This window comes from Danio rerio, chromosome 16 (genome assembly GCF_052040795.2).
Source record: "Danio rerio strain M-AB ecotype USA chromosome 16, GRCz13ab, whole genome shotgun sequence".
NCBI lineage: Eukaryota > Metazoa > Chordata > Actinopteri > Cypriniformes > Danionidae > Danio > Danio rerio.
This window is the reverse complement of record NC_141036.1, coordinates 23,388,161-23,410,909: the sequence shown is the minus strand read 5'-3', so window position 1 is coordinate 23,410,909 and position 22,749 is coordinate 23,388,161. Positions and strand designations below refer to the sequence as shown.

The 22,749-nt window shown below is 34.1% G+C and overlaps 2 protein-coding genes and 1 long non-coding RNA gene across 45 annotated transcripts in view; 2 read left to right on the top strand and 1 right to left on the bottom strand.

The window, feature by feature from the left end:
• LOC101886298 (uncharacterized) overlaps nucleotides 1-15,857 on the top strand; it is a 68,901-nt gene extending 53,044 nt beyond the window's left edge. For 7 of the 8 annotated variants that reach the window (XR_015511292.1, XR_015511291.1, XR_015511293.1 and 4 more), the window contains one exon: nucleotides 11,113-11,642. This is a non-coding gene — a long non-coding RNA (uncharacterized LOC101886298). Of the gene's footprint in view, nucleotides 1-11,112; nucleotides 11,643-15,819 lie in introns of those variants that run through there. The other variant, XR_015511295.1, reaches the window with a different exon arrangement.
• hibadhb (3-hydroxyisobutyrate dehydrogenase b) lies at nucleotides 1,192-18,684 on the bottom strand. Its single transcript, NM_201160.1, is given in 8 exon segments — nucleotides 1,192-1,687; nucleotides 3,147-3,303; nucleotides 3,744-3,820; nucleotides 4,998-5,131; nucleotides 11,178-11,299; nucleotides 15,173-15,282; nucleotides 15,419-15,579; nucleotides 18,564-18,684. Coding segments are annotated over 8 exon segments (990 nt in total). The 5' UTR covers nucleotides 18,634-18,684; the 3' UTR covers nucleotides 1,192-1,528.
• Nucleotides 18,685-19,562: 878 nt separating this feature from the next.
• tax1bp1b (Tax1 (human T-cell leukemia virus type I) binding protein 1b) overlaps nucleotides 19,563-22,749 on the top strand; it is a 350,945-nt gene continuing 347,758 nt past the window's right edge. For 34 of the 36 annotated variants that reach the window (XM_087285234.1, XM_087285233.1, XM_087285231.1 and 31 more), the window contains exon 1: nucleotides 19,591-19,671. The gene's annotated coding sequence lies outside the window, so the exon portion shown is untranslated. 36 annotated transcript variants of the gene reach the window in all.

The following is a 22,749-nucleotide window of genomic DNA, read 5'->3' as shown; positions in this document are numbered from 1 at the left end:
CCAAAAATGAAGAGAACTCAAACCAACTGAGTACAGTAAAACGCAATAAGTTATGGCAACTCAAACCATTTGAGAAAACTGATTGGTACAAACCATTTTGATTCAAAAAGCAAATCTATGAGTACTGTGAATTTACTCCATTTAGATTGAAGTAATGACATATTTAATTAACTCTTTACCTTCAAAACTAGTTTAAAACTCTTTTCAAATGAGTAGAATTAACTTTCAGTAAATTTTAACTACACTCATTTCATTTGATAAAGTTGACTGTTGGGTTTTACATTGTTATTAACTGGGATCCTGAATTTGCTGTTGTCATTGATTCAACTCATGCCATTCCAAACTGATATATGTATTCTATCCTTAGAACATGCATTGCGATAGTTTGAAATGACCATTTAACTCGGGGTGTAATGTATTTGGACTAGGCATGAGGCATTTTCAAGGTATTATATATATAGTTTGGAAAAGTTAAGGTTTTAAAACCGCCAAAATATTCTGTAATACCATTCCTAAGGTATGTGTATGATTTTTTATTTAAATTTTTTTAGGACAACAGTATCTTCAGCAGAAAAAAAACATTCAAAGATGCCACTTTAAATTGTAAAGAAATCTGTTTTTTTTAAAGTAATGTAAAAACATTAAATGTAATGTTTTATCCAAGGTTATCATTTTTTATTTTATTTTATTTTTTTGTGAGCATTCTTCTTGAGAGAGTATGAGGCTGAATTATTAATTTCCTTGATGCAGGAAAATCCCTGCTTTCTGACTCATCTTTATTGTGTTACACAGCACTGAATTCAAGGTGAGGCTTCATAAAGAAGCGTTAACATTCCACTCTGCGACCTTGAAGAGAGGGAGGAGACCAAGTAAAAATAAATGCAATGTTGCATCACAGCATACCATCCTTTCTGGATTTAACAAACATCAACATGGCAGTGTTATATGAATTTGTATGGATGTTTCAACACATCAGTCTTACCATCAAAACTTGAAATTTCCTACTTTAATTTCCAAGTGTTTAAATTTACATGAATATTACATGTAGATCCATCATTAACATAACAAGATCCGCCAAACGCAACTACGACTGAAAATGTAGAAACTAATATTTTACATATGCAAATCTGTTTACTAACAGAGCATTGAGGAGTGTAACAGCTGATCTGAGTCTTACAAGATTGTGATTGGTGACCATTTAATAATACATTTTAATTAGAACAGCTCTGAAGGCAGAAAAAACGTCAATTCACAGCATCTCAGCAACTGATCGGTGGATTACTAATTCTACATGTGGGCCCAATTTAGTTACATGATTCCAATAGGAACTCACAGCTTCAAACGTTATGGACACGCATAAAGAGAACAAACACACAATTATTCCCACTCCAGTCTATAGAGTCAATCATTCATTCATAACTCCCAGCACATGCATGCCAATGAAATCACATAGTTGGGTCAAAGTTTTGCGAGTCAGGTCATGTGCAAGGCAGGTAAGGCTGTGGAAGGGGCAGAAAGGGATTGCCTTCTATTGGCCCTCCTCTTCTCGAAGAAACTGGAAGACAGATGAGAAGTCTTTGTTGGCATAGCCGCGTCCACACATCATGCGGTAAATTTGATGGGCTACAGAGCCCAACAGCACTGGGGTTTTCGTGTTGGTTGCTGAATTCTGAGCAAGTCCCAGATCCTAAGATTAAATGAAAGTAAATTATCAAGGAGGGATCTGCATCACAAATATATGACAGTCTTAAGTGTCAACAAAGAGGTGTCGTTGTAAAAGGAAGATTAAGGCAGAGCAGGGCATAAAGTAACACTTTATTGTTTTGGCCAAATAATGAACAAAGTAATGTGGTTAGACAAACCATATTTTGTTTACAACAACCAAAAGCCTCCTTCACAAATGAGGACTGGTTGTATGATCGAGGGACCTGTGGTTTGTGCAGTATTGCCAAAAGTACCAGGAGTAAAAATGGTACTATTTACCCCACCCACAGAGTAATTTGTAACGAACAGAAGGTTAGTTGTAACACATGCTTAAAAAGGCTGATTTTACACAATTAATTTAGATTCAGATTACTTTAAATAGTAGCTATTTTTTACTAAAATACATAACTCAATTGATTTTTTATTCTACATAGCACAGTATGTATCTACTGTATAAACACATCTGGATTTATTTGCATTATTAGCAATAAAATTATTATATTTTTCTATTAAAAATATTTTCTACTAAAATACAATTTTATATAAAAAGTTCAACATTCAAAGTTCAACAATTAATTTGTTTGTTTAATTGGTGTCCATCAGTGTAACAAGTGTTAGTGTAACTGTTTTCCACAAAACTGACTAGCAGTCACTGTTTTTTTTAACATCTTTCAAAATGGTTTTATCTTTTAGCCTAGAAGACGGTAATCACAAAAATATAATATTACACTAACATATTTTCTTTAAAAAAAAAATAGACTAAAAAGTACTTTTATGCTGGAAAATGGTTTATCCTGTGTTGAATTGAAAATTAAAGCAACAAAAAAAGTGCACAGAAACAAAAACAAACACTGCAATGGTCAATAAATGAAACATTAATTATAAATTTGAGTTTAAATTGAGTTTACAAATCAACATCTGCCTGAAGAACTACTAAAAACTGTTTTTTAAATTTTTAAATAAAAAATTGAGAAAGCTATTAGCTTGAATTATAAATGACTCAAATATTTTGATGGAGAATCAAACTCTTAATACTGACGGAAAATCCAAATGTACATAACTATATTACATTTATACAACCAATAATCTGAAATTTACCAGTATTAAAACAACTGGAATTAATGGAATTTAACCAATTTAGAATATTTACAAAAATATATTTATAATAAAACAACATAACTAATCTGAATCTACTTTGTGGTATTATATCGTTTTCAAACAGCAGTGAGTGAGAAATGGGCTATAGTCAAATATATTTATCATTGTTTTGACTAATATAATTTGACATCTAAAGATGCTCCAAAGAGTCCACACACCTTGTGTCAATGAAAACGATTTACCATTATATTAATGATTTAAACACTTCTTTAATAAACACCATAAAATGCCAAAACTATCTGTACTGTTATACGGTCCAAAGCAATGAATACATTAAAGACAACCTTGGTCATTAGTGTAGTGCCGAAACCGCCCTGGTAGTTGTTTGCTGAGGGCACTCCCTCCATCACACCTGGGACAGGATTATAGGTGTCACTTGACCAACAGCGGCCAGAGCTCATGTTCAAAATCTTTGCAAGAAGTTTAGGGTCAAGTCCTAATCTGTTAATACAAAAAGCACAGAGTAAAAAGAAGAAATCAATACAATCTGTAGAACCTAAAAGTATGTGTAACCCACCAGTCCTACTGCACCCAACCCGTTCTCAGCTGGGATTGAACTTATAATTCTTTGCATGGGAGTCGGTTGCTCTAACAAAAAGGCTAAAGACCATGGCCTCTAGTGTCTGTTGCTAGAGCACCTTTTGAGGTCAAAGGAGTGAGGTTTACCTGCACTTCACTAGCTGGTCTCCGTAACACTCACCCCCATCCTGGATGAGCCCCCCATGTAACACCAGTCCAACGGCACCTAACCTGGTCTAAGCTGGGATTGAACTGGTGATTCTTTGCATGGGAGTTGGTTGCTCTAACAAGGAGCCTAAAGACCACTTCACTACATACATATGCCCACAATGTTAAATAGTGAATTCAACTGTCAACTGCACCTGATTCCCAAGTTCATGGTCTCTGCTGTTCCAATCATCCCAATGGCCAGCAGCATATTGTTGCAGATTTTAGCTGCCTATATGAACAAGGAAAGAGCATTTATGAGAAGACAAATCTGGGCCTTTTCAAGAATGCCAAAGTAGGATGGGAGAATAATTCAATATCAATATATATCACGGTAGATTTTTTTCAATGATGGTGATGTAAGTTTTAAATTTCCGGTATTTCAATATAAATTTGCATATATGTATTACTATCATATGTATAATATCTCATATATTATTATTTGTCGCTGAATGACATTCAGTGCTCAGCCATAATGTCACTTGCGTGATGATGTACATCACAGACATGCGCTGCCAGCGCTCAGCAGTTGGTTAAGCTCAGTCGCAGACACCAAATTTGACACATACATAAAACATGTGACATGCATATACTATTGAATGTTCAAAACATGTATGAAACTTGTGCTTATACATATAAACTTGATGCATGCATACACCCACATACTAACCGACATATAAACTCAATCCTTGCATATAATCGATCCAAGCATAAACATCCAAATTAAGACTCACATTATACACAAACTCGCTGCATGCTGGCATATAGCACTCGCACAAACTTACAAAATAAAATTCACAAACATATTTATCAGGAATCAGGTTATTGCAAAGCTTATGAAAAAGAAAGAATGTGATTAATGGTATTATATATGTGATTAGAGGTATTAAATCTGTTCAATAATGAAAATGTGTTATATGAAATTATATAAAATTTTAGTCGATATAAATAGACTGTATAAAATATATAATAAATCATTTATGTTAAACCTTTAATTTAATTATGTAATTAATTACACAAATAGAAATAGACAGACAGAACCTCAGCTATATATAAATAAGCTGAGTCTGGGAGTTTTATTTATTTATTTGATAGTTTATTTCACATTTCTTGTGTGTAGAGGCTAAGTACAAATAAAAAGCTAACATTTTGTTTTCGTACTGTTTTCATTAAAAAAAAAAAAAAGTTATAAGAGCCTGGATGCCATTAAAGACTTTGCAAATTCAGTTTGCAGACATCTGTGGGTACAGATATTCATTGTGTGCATTCTTGCTAGTTTTTTCCTGGCTTTATAATATTGTCCATATTGATATTGAAATTAGATCGCATCAACCGAAATTAAGAAATATATCGTGATATAAATGTTTGCCATATCCTCTAGCCCTATGCCAAAGACTTCTTGTTTATACCTGTCCAGTGCCAACTTGGCCACAGTAAACCACATTAGCACCCATACAGCTCAGAAGCTCCTTGGCTGCATTGAACTCTTCCTCTGGCCCACCAACCATAAAAGTGAGCTTACCAGAAGTGGCAGCACCAACACCTGAGGAAGATTAAGAAAACAACACATATCACATGCAGTGTACGTAAAATACATTGCTTTTATTAAAAAAAAAAAAAATAAATAAATATATATATATATATATATATATATATATATATATATATATATATATATATATATATATATATATATATATATACACGTTTTGCTTTCTTCTGATCACCACAAATTACAGGTTTCATTTACCACTTTGGCACTGATTTGTGATAAACAGAGGACTACAAAACAGCACTGAGCATCTAATATGGTGATGTAAAACTTTGGTGACATCCAAGAACCAGTGGTGTTATTGTGAGTTGATTATGTTGGATTGACAATCCCATTCATGGACACATTTTTACAGCTACAAACAAACTTAGCTGAGACCCAAAGACAGTTCTGAATAATGGTGCTATATCTTTTCTTATTAGACTAACAATGTGCTAAAACATGCCATCAATTTCCTAAATCAGTGTTTTTCAACCACGTTTCTGGAGGCTCACCAACACAGCATGTCTTCAATGTCTACTTTGTTGCTACGCCCATTACAGATCTTTCAGTTTCTGCTAATGAGCTGATGATCTGAATCAGGTGTGTTTGGTTAAGGAGACATGAGGTGCGTCCCAAATCGCGTATTTATATACTATTCTACATCATTTTGAAGTATAAACACATTGAAAACTGTAAAAATAAGTGCACCTTAATTACCCAGATGATGCACTTGCTAAACTATTAAAATGAAGTGTGAAATGATGGACACTTCACTCACTCAACCGCAGCTTTGCTCATGTAGCAGAAGGGGCGGAGCTATCGGCACTCATGTTGGATTACATAACTTATATTGGATTGTGGAAGCAGTATTTACCTACTAGAGTGATTATAGCACCTCCTGATGGTGAATGCGGAATACTCATGGCAGGTATTATTTGGTACTTTGGTCATTTGTTTTACTAATTTGTCAGCCATCAAACATCAGGAAAACAGTTTGAATTTCCGCTTAGTAAAAATAAAAATAAAAACGTGTGTTTCATTTGGGACGACACTACATACATAAATTCATACTGTCAAAAGTGATAGGAGGCTTGGCCCCAAAGTTTTCCTCAAAATAGGTTGATGTGTGCATTGTAGCACTTTTAATGCATGCAATTCTTGTTTCATTCATACTTGAGCTGTAATTTCATAAATGCCTCAAAGTAGAACATCCCAGAAATTTCTCATATGGATGAAGGCATCCACCAATTGCTGTAGTTGAATGAAAATAAAGCAGATGTGACTGGCTATTTCATATCTAGATAAATATGTCTAAATATCTATATCATATCTAAAAAGCTAGAACAATTAGCGTTTTTATTAATTCGCATGTATTTACATTTATTAATTACAGTTATTTAATTTTGACAAAAATACACACATTTTACACTGTGAAAACAAATATTAAACTTTATCAGTAGTTAGAACTATTCAGCTTTGCCAAACGGTTGTATTATTACCTCATCAGCTTCAGCTCGTCAAAATAAAGAATGAATGATGACGTGACAACAGTGCCACTCCCACTTGCCGGTAAAAACAGGTACTGCTGAACAGCTAACTATTTAATTACCCAACACAAATGCTGCGTTAAGTGGAATCCGCATGATATATGTGGTAATTTTAAGTACTTAAATAAAAATAGGTTGTATAACATTTATTTTGTTATCTAAGTGCAACATATTCCAAAAGATCAGAGGCGTTTGACATTACATTAGGGGCTTAAGCCCCCAAAGCACCCCTCCTATCTAAGGATTTAATATGATGTTAAACTTTAAATATATCAATAAATTCACATGGATTATTTTAATAATGTTATTTAGGAAACTTGAAGGTTCCAGACACCAATGACATAATGAAAATACTGCTGCAACATTCTTCAAAATACTTCCTTGTGCTTTGCAAATGCATTTGTGGTGAGTGAACAATGCCACCCCAAGCGAAATGCAAGTTCAAGTTCCACAGAAGACCAATATATAAAATAACAACGGAGGTGGAGTTGAGTAAATAGGTCACTAAAATGACCAATCAGAGAATGAGCAAGCACTCGCACAAATAAATCCATGAACGGACGAATAAGTGACTGCACCTCTAATACAATAGTTTCCACATCATCACACCAATAACCTGTGTTAAGCTGAAATGATCGAGAGGAAGTGTCTTCAAAATGTAGAACCATAATTACTCTTAGAAAGGAAAGATCTATAAATACACAAGCACTTTTCCAGCTGCTGTGAACACAGACGCGGATGACGTCAGGGACGGTTTGTTGTGGCTCACGTTTCATTAAGCCTTCTTCACAGGCGCTAACACGGAGCTGAGAATAATGTCTGGAGGGTCTAACTAAAAAGAATGAGCAGGTCTGTGGATTTCTTATGACTCCATCACAAACCAAAAGCTGGTCCAACAGTATGTTAGCCAAACCCCTCTGACGCATTTGAATAGGGAGAGGCAACAATTTAAGGAAAGCAAACTAGAAGCACATTGTTTTTATGTGCCCAGAGACCAGAGGGAACAACGTCCTGATTAAAAAGGAGTATTGCCATAAAGCACAAACTAGCTGTTGACGGAGTTAAACATTTCTTGTTACGCGACAACACATGCAGTTTTCACACCTCAGTCAAGTTTACTAGAGGCACACAGTTGAACATGCATATATGTGTGTAATTTATAGTAGACTTGCTCATAAATGGTCAACTCTGACAGTCACAGTACTTCAAATCCAGTCATTTTATTTCCACAAGGTCTGTTTAACACTTACTGTATACATCACATTTTGTCGGTCACAGTTTGGTTTACTTTTGTGTCTTTAAGAAATGAGCAACACTGCCTTTCTCAGTCTCTGCACACACACTTGTGGATTTGTAACGGCAATTTTTTTTTTTAAAGCTCTCGAATCCTTCAATACTGACTGATCAGAGAATAAATTCCAGATTTTCCAACTAGTGGGTTTCTTTAGCAAAATAAGAGGGAAAGTACACAGTGCTTAATCAAAACATATTTATTAACTTTTTTTTGTCAAAAAGTTAAATACAGAATACCTCGTTAATTTTTTTTTTTTCCGAATATGAGGGGCAAACTAACTGCAGCAAACTTGAGGTCCTCCGGATGATTTAAATTTAAAACAATACAAAAATGATACATTTTTAGCCAACCCTTCAATTTTTCTTGTTCTTTAAAATAATCAAACTTTCCTGCTTCCAAAAAATCTTATATAAAGCCAGACTCAAACTGTGATTAATAATTCTTTACAATTTTATCTTGTCAGACTGTATGAACATGATCGCCACACTGCAAGATCTTAGGTGGCAATATAAGACTGAACAAAAATCAAGACATGCCAAAATCACGCAATACTTATTAGGGGTATGACATCGTCAATCCATATAACTTTCAGCAACTCTCTGAGAGGATACCACAGGACAACAATCTGTAGTGTTAATTTTATTCATAGTCATGCCTTGATGATAAAACCAGAAAAAAAAAACTTAGAAATTTCCTGAAGTTGGCACACTGATTAAATCATGTTCAGCGCTCCTATTGGTTCTTGATGTAACTTTCATCCCCACACTGTAGAAAGGTGTCGAAAATGTTCTGTAACAGTCACAATTTCAACAAAAATTGTCTCGCCTTTGCATGTTCTCTGTGCGTGCGCGTGGGTTTCCTCTGGGTGCTCCGGTTTCCCCCACAGTCCAAAGACATGCGGTACAGGTGAATTGGTTAGGCTAAATTGTCCGTAGTGTATGAGTGTGAATGAGTGTGTATGGATGTTTCCCAGAGATAGCTGGAAGGGCATCTGCTGCGCAAAAACATATGCTGGATAAGATGGCGGTTCATTCCGCTGTGGCAACCCCAGATAATTAAAGGGACTCAGCCGAAAGGAAAATGAATGAATGTATGTGTGTGTGTTTTATATATATATATATATATTAAATATTTATATTAGTGTTGTCAAAATTAGTGTGTTAACGCATGCGATTAAATTGAAATAATTAACGTGTTAAAAAAATTAACGCAATTAATGCAGTTGCAGATTTTTTTTACTTCTTGTTGTGGCCGACACGTGGTAAACATGCAAAGACTTATGCATAAGACCAAGGAAGCAATTTTTGAAGGGAAGTTTTAGTATAAAACAATTAATGTTGCATCACCAGGCTCTCCAGCGTTTTCTCCCGAATTTCATGCAATTTCGGGTGTTTCATTTTTAACTTTCGACTTCTGTTTTAATGTAATTTGATACTGCATAGCGAACGGAAATAAAAACCTCTGTATTTCGTGACCCTGTGGTCTTTTAAAGTTATCAAATCGCTGCTTACACGGTAGACTTTTAATAAGAGTATTATCTTAAACATATTAAAATCGAAGAATTGGTGTCTAATATAAACATAGGCTACTTAGAAAGTGTCAATGAAGTTGCGAGCTGTCAAAGACATTCCAATGCTTTTTAGCATGAGCCCTCCAACGTTTCAGTAAGTTTGTCCTGTTTTCTCCTTAAACGCAATGAAAGTGTATGCTTCGCGTTGTAGTGTCAGAATCCTTGTGAAATACAACCATACTTTAGAACGCTTAGTTTAAGCAAATTCGATGAACGCGATCATGCGTTTTGAAACTGAAGGGAGTCGCTCCCTGCGCGATATATATATATATATATATATATATATATATATATATATATATATATATATATATATATATATATATTAGGCTGCATCTCAGCCTAAATAACTCATTGACGATCATTATCCAGAGGATGATAATGTGTAACACTGTCTTATATTGGTTGGTGTCGTGATCTCATTCCTTTCACGTGCATGCAAAAACTGAAAATATGCAGATTTTGTTTGGTTCAGAAGTTTAGCAACGAAGCTTATGAGATAGTTGATGTTTACTTTTATTGTTGATTCCAAAATATGTAATGTAATTACATGACTGGCAAACAGTTTCAAAGAATTTATATCCACATTCAGAAAGAATGCCCGTGCATACTGCCCGAGAGGCGTTTCAAAGATGGCCACAGAGTAATATTGGCTGCCTTAAAGGAACTTTGACATGCCTTAGAAAGTGCATTTAGTAAAACATTTTACCACCAGCATAACTAAACCATTTCTAAATAGAATGATGATGAATAATGAATGAATAAGGACTTATGAACAAAATTTCTATTTTGTTTTGAATGTTGAAGATCACTACTTTAAAAAAAAAACTGTTCTCTAATCTCTAGCGTAGGTTTCTAAAAGAAAGGTTACATGGGAGATTACCCATTAGAGTCACTGATTTTCAGCACTTGTCTCAATCTCTACCATACGTTGAGGTCATAGGATCAATTCCCAGATGCTAGCTTTTGATTTAAGCTACAACTCAAAGAGTCCACACCAATGGCTGGATTAAGAAAATGGACAAGATGAGGCAGGTGATAAACGTTCTTCCTGTCAACAAACTTGCAAATCACCCACCGCAGACTGAAACAGAGGACAGATAGTACAAAACTCTTGATAGTGTAACTGGTTTGTCCTGATATTCCACTTTTTGAATGTATAAATGGTTTTAGTATAAGTTTTTTTTCCAATGTCTATGTTATCTGAAATTCTGCTTGATGAAAAGGTATAGGTTTTGCTTTAAATACCTTTTATCAACTTACTTTTGTAGCACTTTTGGAATTTGTTTTCATTACATTAAGAAAAAAAATAAAAGGAGGAAGACTGTTACAATCAGGCTTGGATGTTAATGCAAATCAATGGAAATGGAATTCCTCAATTAACATGAACCTATCATTGAGAAAACCACAATGCTTGAACTGAAGCCAAAACTTCTTCAAGAAATTTGTACCTCTTCCCAGGTGGTGACAAGTTTTGCTGAGACTATGGGTGTGTGATTTATGGGTGTGTTATTGAACGCATAAATCAGGCACTAAAACTGTAACATTGTGTTTGCTTGTATGTTTGATTTGTGTGCAGTCACACGTGAGCTACTGTGTCTACATCTACCCATCATATCAGAGAGTACGTTTTCACCATCTCACCTCCAGACACCGGGGCATCCATGAAAACAGCACCCAGTTTCTCTGCTGCAACTGCCATCTCTTTAGAGACAGCTGGATCAATAGTGCTGGAATCAATGAGTAGAGACCCCTTCTTCACTTTCCTGTTGAGCAAAGATATCACAATATAAAAGTACATGCAGAATATTTTACATTTTAGACATCTCTTAACACAATTTCATCTGCTAAAATGCCATTTAATCCGGATATTATTTTCTAAAGTAGCTGTGACAAACTCGCTTCCGGGAGAGCTACAGCTCTGCCAATTTAGCTTAAACCTTAATTCAACACACTTGATCCAGCTAAAATTTGCTTTGTTTGTTGAAGCAGAGTTGAAATAGAGGACATTTTTCTTTCATTTCAAATATTAACAAAAACAACCGAATGACAAAGATCTAAGGACAACCAAGAACAACTAAAATAAAGGTCTCGTGAAGTTCTTTGAAATATGCATTTTTATTTAATGTTTAATGTAATCTCAACCTAAACAAGGAGAGGGTGGGACGGAGTAGCTCCTCTTCTTTAAAAAATCAGCCAGTAGTGTTTATTACAGCTCTGCCAGTGAGTGGTTGAGCTCAAGTGCATCAGTTGAGAAGTGTCTTGAAGGGGGCGAGGCATGCGAGACACTAGAGAGCATTTGATTGGTTATGATGTGATGAGAAACTGTAGTGCGAGTTGACATGAATAAAACTGTTGATCTATTTAGGTGGAAGTGACAAACTACAAGCTTTACATGTTTATATCAGTTTTATATCTTCTAACTGTGAATTTGGTCACTGTTTTGGAGCACACTAGGTTATAGATATCCAAAAAATTAATAATACTGATACAAACATCTAAAAAAAACAACAACTTAATTTTAATTTTATGGGACCTTTAAAAAACACTTTGTATCTGTGATAGTTCTGACCCCTGTTGCACAAAACATGTTGAACAAACTTCAAACTGGTTATGAGGTTTCAACAACACTTAATATAAAGGGTCTCTAAACTCAAAGTTTGATCAACTCTGACACATGCGGCAAACAGCAAAACACATTAAATATGATTTTTTAAAATCAGTTTAATTTCTCAATAGAGAATCAGTGCAAATCTCTGTTGAAGATGATGAAAATTTCAACAATATACTGAATTTAATTACATTTACAAGGTTGAAATAAAAAGTGCTTGTGCAGCAAAAGCTTGAGAAAGCAACTTATATCAAATCTTGTTATATCAATGTAAATCAATTAACTGACTTTTATAATGTAGATCCACAAACAGACAGCTTAAAGTAATTTAAATAGATTATATATTAAAAAACATTTATCTATAAATATTTAAATGTAAACATGAATTTAAAGATAAGATATTGCTATTATTACATTCAAACAAAATTAATAAATATATTAATGTTTGAAAAATCAATTCGTATAATAGAAAATGGTCTCAAACATGTTTTTCAATCCGAGATATGCAGTCTCAGACACTGTGAGGAGTTAAATGTACACATGAAATGCGTGCATGCCAACCCAGTCTGCAGCTAGACCCTTGTTTAGAGCAAAAAAGGAGGACAAGAACTGGTAGTGGCTTTGTTGTAACATATGTCACTTTATTAGCAGTTGATTGGTCTAGTTAGAATTTGTCATCTGTAACTCAGAATAAATCGTTAGTGTAAGCTACCAAGGTGATGAAACCAGATCTATACCCACCCTCTGTCTTGAGCCAAAAAAAAAAAAAAAAATCAAGAGTTTGCTTAAACTAAACGTGAGTTTACCTGGATAAAAACTCAAACTGGCTTTGGGAATCAGGCCCACAACTGTCATTTTGATTTGTGAATAGCTATAAACTTGCTGCTGTTGCATGATCAATGCATCATGATGGGAATAACGGCGTTACAAATAAACAGTGTTATTAATGGGGATACTTTTTTGAGTAACAATCAATTAAATTACTGTTTTCATCGTTACAACGCTGTTACCATTACTGACAGTAAAAAAAAAATAATTAAAAAAAATGCACATTACTATTATTAAAAACACTGAAGCGGTTTTCATGCGAGCAGCGTCTCTCTCAGCCATAAATTACTCTCTTTGTCCGGGGTGAGTGTGTGTGTTTGGGGCCAACCAGTGTTGATGACTGGATGTGTCTGAGAATGTGATGATTGACTTAGAGTATATTTCCATCTTTTGCCAATTAGTTATTATTATTATTGTTAAGTAACGCAATAGTTACGTCCTCTGGCAATTACTTTAATAATTAAAGTAAAAAAATGTAACTCCGTTACTATTTGCGAGATGTAACTAGTAACCAACACTGATTAAGATGCATAACACAATCATGTTTTTTTCTACTTTACAAGAAACTGACAGTATCGTTTTCAAGACGTAAAATAAGACCAGAAGGCACAAAACTCTTTTATTTGAAAATATTTTTGGGTAAAAGTCCTCTTAACTTTGCAGAACTGTGGCACTACAGGAAGTGAATTGGACCTGATCTAAAGTTTGCATAGACCCATTTACAGTGGTCAATTCATGCTTTGTTAAACCCATTTAACTTACACACACAAATGTCTCCTTGGTAAACATAATTTATCATAATTAGTCATAATTTAGCATCCACCACTATTGTAAAAATTAGTTTTTGCTACTTTCATTCATTCATTTTCTTGTCGGCTCAGTCCCTTTATTAATCTGGGGTCGCCACAGTGGAATGAACTGCCAACTTATCCAGCTGCAACCCATCTTCGGGAAACATCCAAACACACACATTCATACACCAGCGACCTTCTTGCTGTGAGGCGACAGCACTACCTACTGCGCCACTGTGTTGCCCCTGCTACTTTCATAAAAGTTAATATCTAAAATTATGATGCTAAAAGTTAAAAATCTATAAAGATATTTTCTTTTACAAAATTATCTTTTACACAAACTCTAAAATTTACATAAACCCCATTCCTAGGTGTGCCATTTGCAGACAATGCACAGTTATTGAGACTGATAACAAAAGGCCAGCTAACCAATCAGAGCCCAATGCATTATCCTATGGGAGGCTTTCACTGAAACAATTAAGAGGCTTTTTTTAAGAAAAAAAAGAAGTGGTGTAGAAAAAAGGAAAATATGAGAAAAACATTTTTTTGAATGAAGGATGAACATACTATAGGTTGTTTTCACATGACGTCATTGATGACAAAAATTCAGATGGAGGGCAGGTAGTGATTGTTCTACATAGTAGCCTCGGAACATCAAAATATTTCTGTTTTATATTGTTTATAGTTGTTTAAATCGGCCATAATAATAAATGTCGAACAGCTTTTATAGACTTCCAAAAGTTTTTGCTCATAAAAGGGGAAGGTTAAAAAAACTGGCTGAAAAAAGAAGAAAAGGTGGCATGAAATAAACATTTTTTCAAAACATCTATGCGTACAACCTGTTTTTGAACGTAATGATTTGTTTGACAGTATTAATAAAGATGATATACAGGCCTAGTTATGTGTATAGATATGTTAACGTATTATATAAAATTCAGACACAAACACCACCACACTTGTACAAAATCCAAGAAAATTTAAATAACATACCGTGCCATGTAATCGCTGAAATGAAATCTCCATCTTGTTTTACAATAATCCAAGACTTTACTGGTGTTTCAGCAGAATATACAACCATATGTGAATTATCCATAAATCGTAAAAATACACTTTTCTCTATGTCTCCCATTCAGTTTTTTTTTACTTTCTATCCTCCATCTGAATTTTGCATCACAAGAACCACGTGATTGAAAATTACCTGTAGTGAGTGCACCTCACACACACAATCAAGTCTTTGAAAACATCTGATTTACCCCCTTTTCAAAACACACACATAAAGTGTGGCCAAAGAGTAAACTGAATCCAAGTTGAATTTGTATTTGTTTTCTTTAAAACTCAAGAGTTACTTTTAATTAAAAGGTTGTGCTTAAGATAAAAATATTTAGTCCGTACAGAAAAGATCTCCTTACTTTAAAATACCATTTGGTCCGGTATACACATCTACAACATTGGGGTTGGAGGGAAGCATTGTGATGATGCGATCTGCCTTGTCTGCTACATCTGCAGGGGTATCCAGGATCTGAGAACAGTCAAAAATAAAATAGGTCTCTACACTGTCAGACTAAAACAACTACCAAATCAATCATACAAAGCCTGTACATCAAGGTATTTAACACAAATCAGATGTTATAAAGTTTTATGTCTGTTATCCTGACCTGAGCTCCGAGTTCCTGCAGCTCTTTGCAGGATTCTGGAAATACATCTGTGGCGATCACTGGATATCCATGTTTTATGAGGTTCTTTGCCATTGGGTTGCCCATGTTCCCCAGGCCAATGAAGCCCACCTGGGTTTTAGAAGCCATTGACCTGATGGAGACTTAAGAAGAGACATGCATTATATATTTAGTGTCAATTTTAGAAGTTCACTTTGAATATGTTTGCATTTAAAAGGATAGTTCACACAAAACTGAAAATTTACTCATTCATGTGTCACAAACCTGTTGGAGTTTCTTTCTTTCGTTGAACACAAAAGAAGATATTTAGAAAAATGTGTCAATGTCATCAATGGTTAAAGGCATCTAACATTTTACAAAATAACTTATTTTGTGTCCAACAGATGAAAGAAACTTTAAACCAGTTCAGAACCACTTGAGGGTAAGTAAACTAAAATTTTTAGATAAACTAACCCCTAAACACATATGGCTGATTAAATGAAATTATGCAAGGAATAACTGGCAATTTACCATTGAATTACTAAAAACAAAAGATACACCTGATTTGGTGATGGTGGGTATTATTTTATAATAATTCAACAGACTTACTCGGCTTGTTCTATGTACTATAAGATTCTGATGGTATGATAACGTTGGATATAAATGGAGATCACTGCTCTAAAATATATTATTTTAAAATGTCTGGGTAAAAAAAAAACTTTTTCCTCTCATTACACAATATATTTGCTAAACATTTCAAATATTTTGGAACAGCAGCTAAACGTGTCAGGCTAAATAATTCAAATGAATCATTGACTTCTGCTGTCTTCATTTGTTTGACAATTTAAAAAGGCATCTTTGGAGATCTTTTCTGCTGGAGATACTGTTGTCCTAAAAAAAACAAAAAAGTAAATATTTTTTTTACTCATACCCTAAGAACAGCATATCATTATTTTAATGTTTTTTTTTAAAACCTTGACTTTTCCAAACCGCAGTATACCTTGAACACAGTTATCGTCCCATGCCTACTAAAGACAGTGAATACGTTTACAAGGACACCAATTAAACTATTTTAATACGATTCAGACAATACTCTGAATATGAGTCTACCATGTAAACTATGATAGACCTGAAGTGGTGATGGTGGGTATTATTTTCTAATGATTCAACAGACTTACTCTTCTTGTACTATGTTTACCACAACTAAAGACAGTGAATACATTTACATGGGCACCAGTTATCTAATATTAATTTGATTAAGACAATACTCTGATTAGGAGTCTGACATGTAAACAGCGATTCATGACTACCTTAATCTGACTAAAGTCAATCGAATTAAGATATGTGGTGGAGTATGCCAATTAGTCATATCATTGAAGTGCAGTACAAACATGTAAACATCTTAATCAAACTACTACCGTCGTATAGGAATTTGACTGCATTTTGCAACAGGATAGTCTATACAAAGGTGTTTGACATCATTCTACCGAATCAATGAAGGACCACAGACACCTGCACCATGAAATGCGGAGGTTTCCCATACAGCAATATCAAATTACATTAAAACTACACTCTTCCAGTGGTTCATACTCGCATCCAATATCTTATTTGTCAAAAGGGCATGCAAGAAATGTTCCTGAATGAAAGTGCCAAACTGCAGTTAAAGTTGACAAACTAGAAAATGAAACACCCAAAATTACACGAAACTCTGGAGGAAATGTGGATAGCACAGTGACGAAATGACAATATTCAAATTATGTGCTATAACATGTAAAACGGGATCATAAAAGGAACATTAAAAAAAGCAACTCATGTAAACACCTTAATAAAATTATTTTCTTATTCAGATGAAGGCAAATCATTTGGTTACTGATGTCCATGTGAATACAGTCATTGTTTAGATTTTCGTTTCAAGACATTTGTAAGGTTTCGCTTTAAGAAAGCTCATGTGTGCAGTACTAGTTTCTTTAACATCTCATTCAAAGACATTTGTTTCATATGGATTTTTGACTGTTGTAGGCTGTGAAACACTATAATGATGTGGAACTGTGATGTAGTCATGACCAGCTGAGAACTTGTTTTTATCTGTGCATTTCCCTAAAATTAACTGCAGTGCACACCTTAGAGCAGTGTTTTTCAACCACATTTCCAACACTGCATGTCTTAAATGTCTCCTTTGTCTGTCACACCAATTACAGTACTTTCAGTCTCTGCTTATGAGCTGATGATCTAAATCAGGTGTGTTTGGTGAAAGAGACATGGAAAATGTGCAGAGCTGGTGGTCCTCCAGGTACGTGGTCGAAAAACACTGTTTATTAACAAATCAGAATCAAGAACTCAACAGCCTCATATTTTAAATATTAGTAATCCCTAATATTAATAATATAAATACGATGTGCTCAGTCCTAGAGTTGATCTTGGTGTTTGTGCTTTGAGGCACATGTGCAGATATTAAATTAAAATGTGCAGTATAATTTATTAAACATTGAAACAGAAATTAAAAAAATGGGAGCTGATCATAAACGTTCCATAAAAAAATGGATAATACTACTTTTACACGACTTTAAATGATTAAACACATAAATAATAATGTAAATAAACGGACTAAAAATACAGTTGCATCAATTATTAAAATAGCATGTGATAAGTCTGAAATTAGATTCTGAAAAGGTTTTTGTGACCTAGAGGCAGATATGTGCATATACACCTGATTGGATATTTAAAAGTTGTTTAATTTAAATTTAGTAAAACAAATAAAAAATTAATCCATGAAAGCCAAATCACAAAAGACGCATAAAGCAATTATCAGTCAAAAGATCATGTAATACTAAAATCTCGCAGTAATGCTTTGTCCCTTTACAATTTCCTATGCACCTATTATATTTAATTCCTAAATATATCGGAAAACTTTACAAATCTCTATCATTTAGTTCAATGGTGAATAAATGTGTAAGAACAACAACTTTAGCTATAACTGTCAAACGTTACTTGTTATTCAGTGACTGACACGAGCCCGTGACTTTAGCCTTATAGCTATTTTCGAGCTCTGCCGGTGTATTGCATCCTATTACATGGTTGCCGCGTTGAAAATATTTAGGAAAATGCACAGTAGCAGATATAAGCATAACGTTATAAGATAACACATTACCCTGCACGGCGTTGACATGGTTGTTACACTTTCCTACCAGACACCGCGAGACCCTTAACAGAGCGGCCATGCTGCTTCGGTCTTGACCTTCGACTTACAGTGACGCCATTGGTTAATCGATGATTGACACTTGTGTCCTCCATGGGTTTTATTCAGCTTGGAACAATTCAGCCAATAGTATTCAAAGGAAGGCGGGACATCCGCAAAATCTGATAATGGATTGACGAACATGGGAGAAGCTGAAGAAACTTGCTGTTGTATTTAGTTGTCTGCTATTTAATTACTTAAAGTATATATATATATATATATATATATATATATATATATATATATATATATATATATATATATATATATATATATATATATATATATATAGTTACATTTATCTTTAATAAAAAAATGATCTACTGGTTTATTTCGGCAAAAAGTCTACAAAGCGACAGAGAACCACTCTGAAACATTTTCCACTAAACTTTGGGACGTTTCTCTCGTGGAATTTTATTAAACTCTAAAATAACCTACATATGTTATATTAGAGCTTAGCCTATAGTAGCCGAGGCTATGGGCCTATCACACGTTGACAATCATGTTAACCAATAACTGCACATTAATCTATTACATTAAATCACATTTATAATACGTGTGTCAATGATAATTGTATTAGTGACTTTTGTATTATCGGACAAACATAAGTTATGACTATAGAATTCAATAAATGTTGTTTTGTTGGTTAAAGGGTAATATTTGCATAAATATGAAATTACATATTTGTGGGCTGATTAAATACTCAATTTATTATATCTATTTAATTAAACGTTATCCTTATTTACCCAATAAACATAAACGCTTTTAAAAAAATAAACGTAAAGTGATTACAGATTACCAAATAGAAACCCTAAACACCCAATTTTTCTTCATATTAGTTTCATATCCTGGTGAGCTACGTAAAGATGAAATCTTGTTGAGGATGTGATGTGTGTGCTGTGTTGTTATTGTGTTGTTCCGGGAAACCACTGACACGGACAGGGGGATGTACTTGCGCTGAGACTGGAAAGTGCGTCAAAACAGCGCTGGGGTTTTTGTGATACTTCAGCATGAAAATGAGGTATGGTACCATCTGTTTTAAAACTTTACTTGTGTTTGTTAGAATATAAGTTTTCCACATCTATTATGACTTAATTATTTATTTGACTAACTTGTAGTCGAATTTTCTGTTGTGTTTTGGTGAAATACAGCTGGTCGGGAGAGCATGATATGGATTATTCCTTTAACTATCGGCCTCAGACATTGACTTGACTCAGGATGTTAACTGGTTCATTTTAATACGAAAACCAACATTAAAATATACTTGGATGTGAAATTACTGAATACTGATTAAATAGTTAAAGTCAATACTTTAGAATTGTACTGCCATCTTGGTTTGTTATTGTTTAGCCTTACGGCTAAGACACGCTAAAGCTTGCTAGCCAGCTACTTAGCTACCACTAGCTTAGCTGTCATAGGACATTTCGCGTATACAGCCTATGCTATATAAAATACAATAATGTATGCGTAACAGTTACTGAGCTTTTAATAAATCTGAACGAACTTTAGATTTAGAATAATTCTGAACGAACTTTTTTCTTGTTACAACATGATAAACACTTTAATATGACGTTCTAAAAAGTGTCTGTGCTAGTAACTTCGGCCCATTATAAAACATTTAATATTTTGTCTAGAAAAATGTTTTAACAGTCATTTAAACGTATTGAATAAATGCAATCAATATATGGCTAAATTATGTGATGACATTTTTCTGTTTGTTTGTGTAAGAATCTATTTTTAGAGACGACCTTTGGATTGTCAGGCAATTGTATTCACGGAAGGAAAATATATCTAGGCTAAATCTCCGCTATAAATGTTGTTTTGTGGCTGTTATATGACTTTGTAAACATGAAACATTACGCAAATTATGTCAGTAAATTAAAGTCAGTAAAACGTGACGTCATACGTCACGTGACGTCACTTCTCAGCCCTAATTAATGTATTTGGGGTATGAGATATAAGGGGATTTATTTTTTTATTGATGAAAAGGGGCTTAATCATACGATCATAAGAAGATGATGTTTGTAAGATGTGAATGAATATGTTATCCGGTTAAATATAATAAAGGGTTCAGAGTACAGCTTGTGCTCCTCAAATCATTTGCAATGCATATTTTCCCAAATCTTGACTATCCTTTAGGCAAAACTCTTTACAAAGCTAGGCCATGCCCCATAGCTTTATGGTCTGTGCTGCGTAAATAGTATTTGGGATTATGATTGCAAAACAAATGTGATTATCAGTGTGGCTGGTGTTGACAGTTCACAACCTCACAAAAAAAAAAAGTTTACTGAGTCATCACTTGACAGATATTTCCATCAAAACTAAGAAAAATTTAGTACATTTCTCAGGGTTTAAGATGTGACTGTAATTTTGTAATGATCTGGCCAATTTACATTAAAGGTTTAGATCACACCAACATAAAAAATGATGTCATCATTTACTCCCCATGCCTCTTCAAAATACAGTTTTTTTTAAGGTTCACTGAAAGTTGCTTCAAAACGATCAAAAAAATAAAAATAAAAAAAAATTCCAAATGAACGGTGCTGGTTAATAACTCTACTGTAATCTGTGAAATCCGATTCCAAAAAAGTTAACCTTTTTATTAATAACATCTTGGTTTACTTGTAAAACATATTCAGTGGCATGCATTGATTATAGATTCTGAAAATCATTCAAATTTGAAACATATCGGCCATGTAATTTTCATGTTTATTATTGTTTGTTCATGCTTTATTGGGGTTCCTAAATGTTTTTGTCAGGCCCAACTCTGACAAAGTTTAATATTTACTTTACTTTTAAAAATTAAAGGTCAATCAATTACAACACATTTGCAAGTTTTTGGTTCTCTAATGATCACCTAATATTAACAATAGCTAGATATAAACGATTGTTTATATTAAATAATATATATTACAATATTTAACTTTTTCTAGTGTTCAACTGTTGAAAGTTATTTATATAAATTTTGTATTGTTACTAGGCTATAATATTCTGATGTTATGATAACCTTGGATAAAAATATCAGGTTTTCACTGTATCATGGTATTATGATTACTGCTCTAAAGTAAGCAAATCTGAGTGATAAACAAGCTGGGTCAAAAGTAACTTAAAAGTAATCAAAATATAGATTACATTAACATGCTTTCAAGGGGCTAAGCAGTGGCGGAGTAGGTAGTGCTATCGCCTCACAGTAAGAAGGTTGCTGGGTTGAACCTCGGCTCAGTTGGCATTTCTGTGAGGAGTTTGTATGTTCTCCCTGCGTTCGCGTGGGTTTCCTCCGAGTGCTCCGGTTTCCCCCACAGTCCAAAGACATGCTGTAGGTGAATTGGGTAGGCTAAATTGTCCATATGAGTGTATGAGGGTGACAGGCCCAGTTGGCCGGCCGGAATGTGTAGAAAAGTCATTATCATATGGACAAGTCTAAATGGAGGACTTGTTCCAAAGAGCCGACCCCGCAACCATACGGGACTAAGGCCGAAGAAGAAGAAGATTAACATGCTTTCAAGATTATCTAATATTAATCAAAAATAGACTACAATTTCGAAGTAACCAACCCTGCACTAAACAGTTTAATCAAACTATTGAAATGTTATTGCCTTAAGCAGATTTAGTTTAGGATTTCATTCACATATAAACATATTAGGAGAAACAAATGCTCACACATGCTTGATGAGCTAACCTCATTGGTAGAAGGCTAGCTCGAATGGAGATGGAGAAGTCTACACTAAAGAATGCTGGGTTCCACACAATTGATTTGTGTTGGGACAACATGAAGCAATTAAACTAACTTATTTTTTTAACTAATTTAAGTGGATTGAAGATAAAACAATTAAGTTGTCCTCAAAATCACTCAAGAGATGTGTTGTTTCAGCTCATTTTAAATGAGTAGTTTGTACACAACATTTTTTGAGTGTAGATTTGTTTAAAAAAGCTCTTCACTTTTCAGAAGATGAACTAATTCCTTAAGAGTAAATAAATGACAATTTCCTTTTTGGGGTAACTTAAGCAATTAAACGCAGTTTGCTTTAATCAGAGTTATTATTTTGATGGAGTCTTTCATTGTTTGAGGAAGATACTTTAAAAACTGTAAACTCTTATC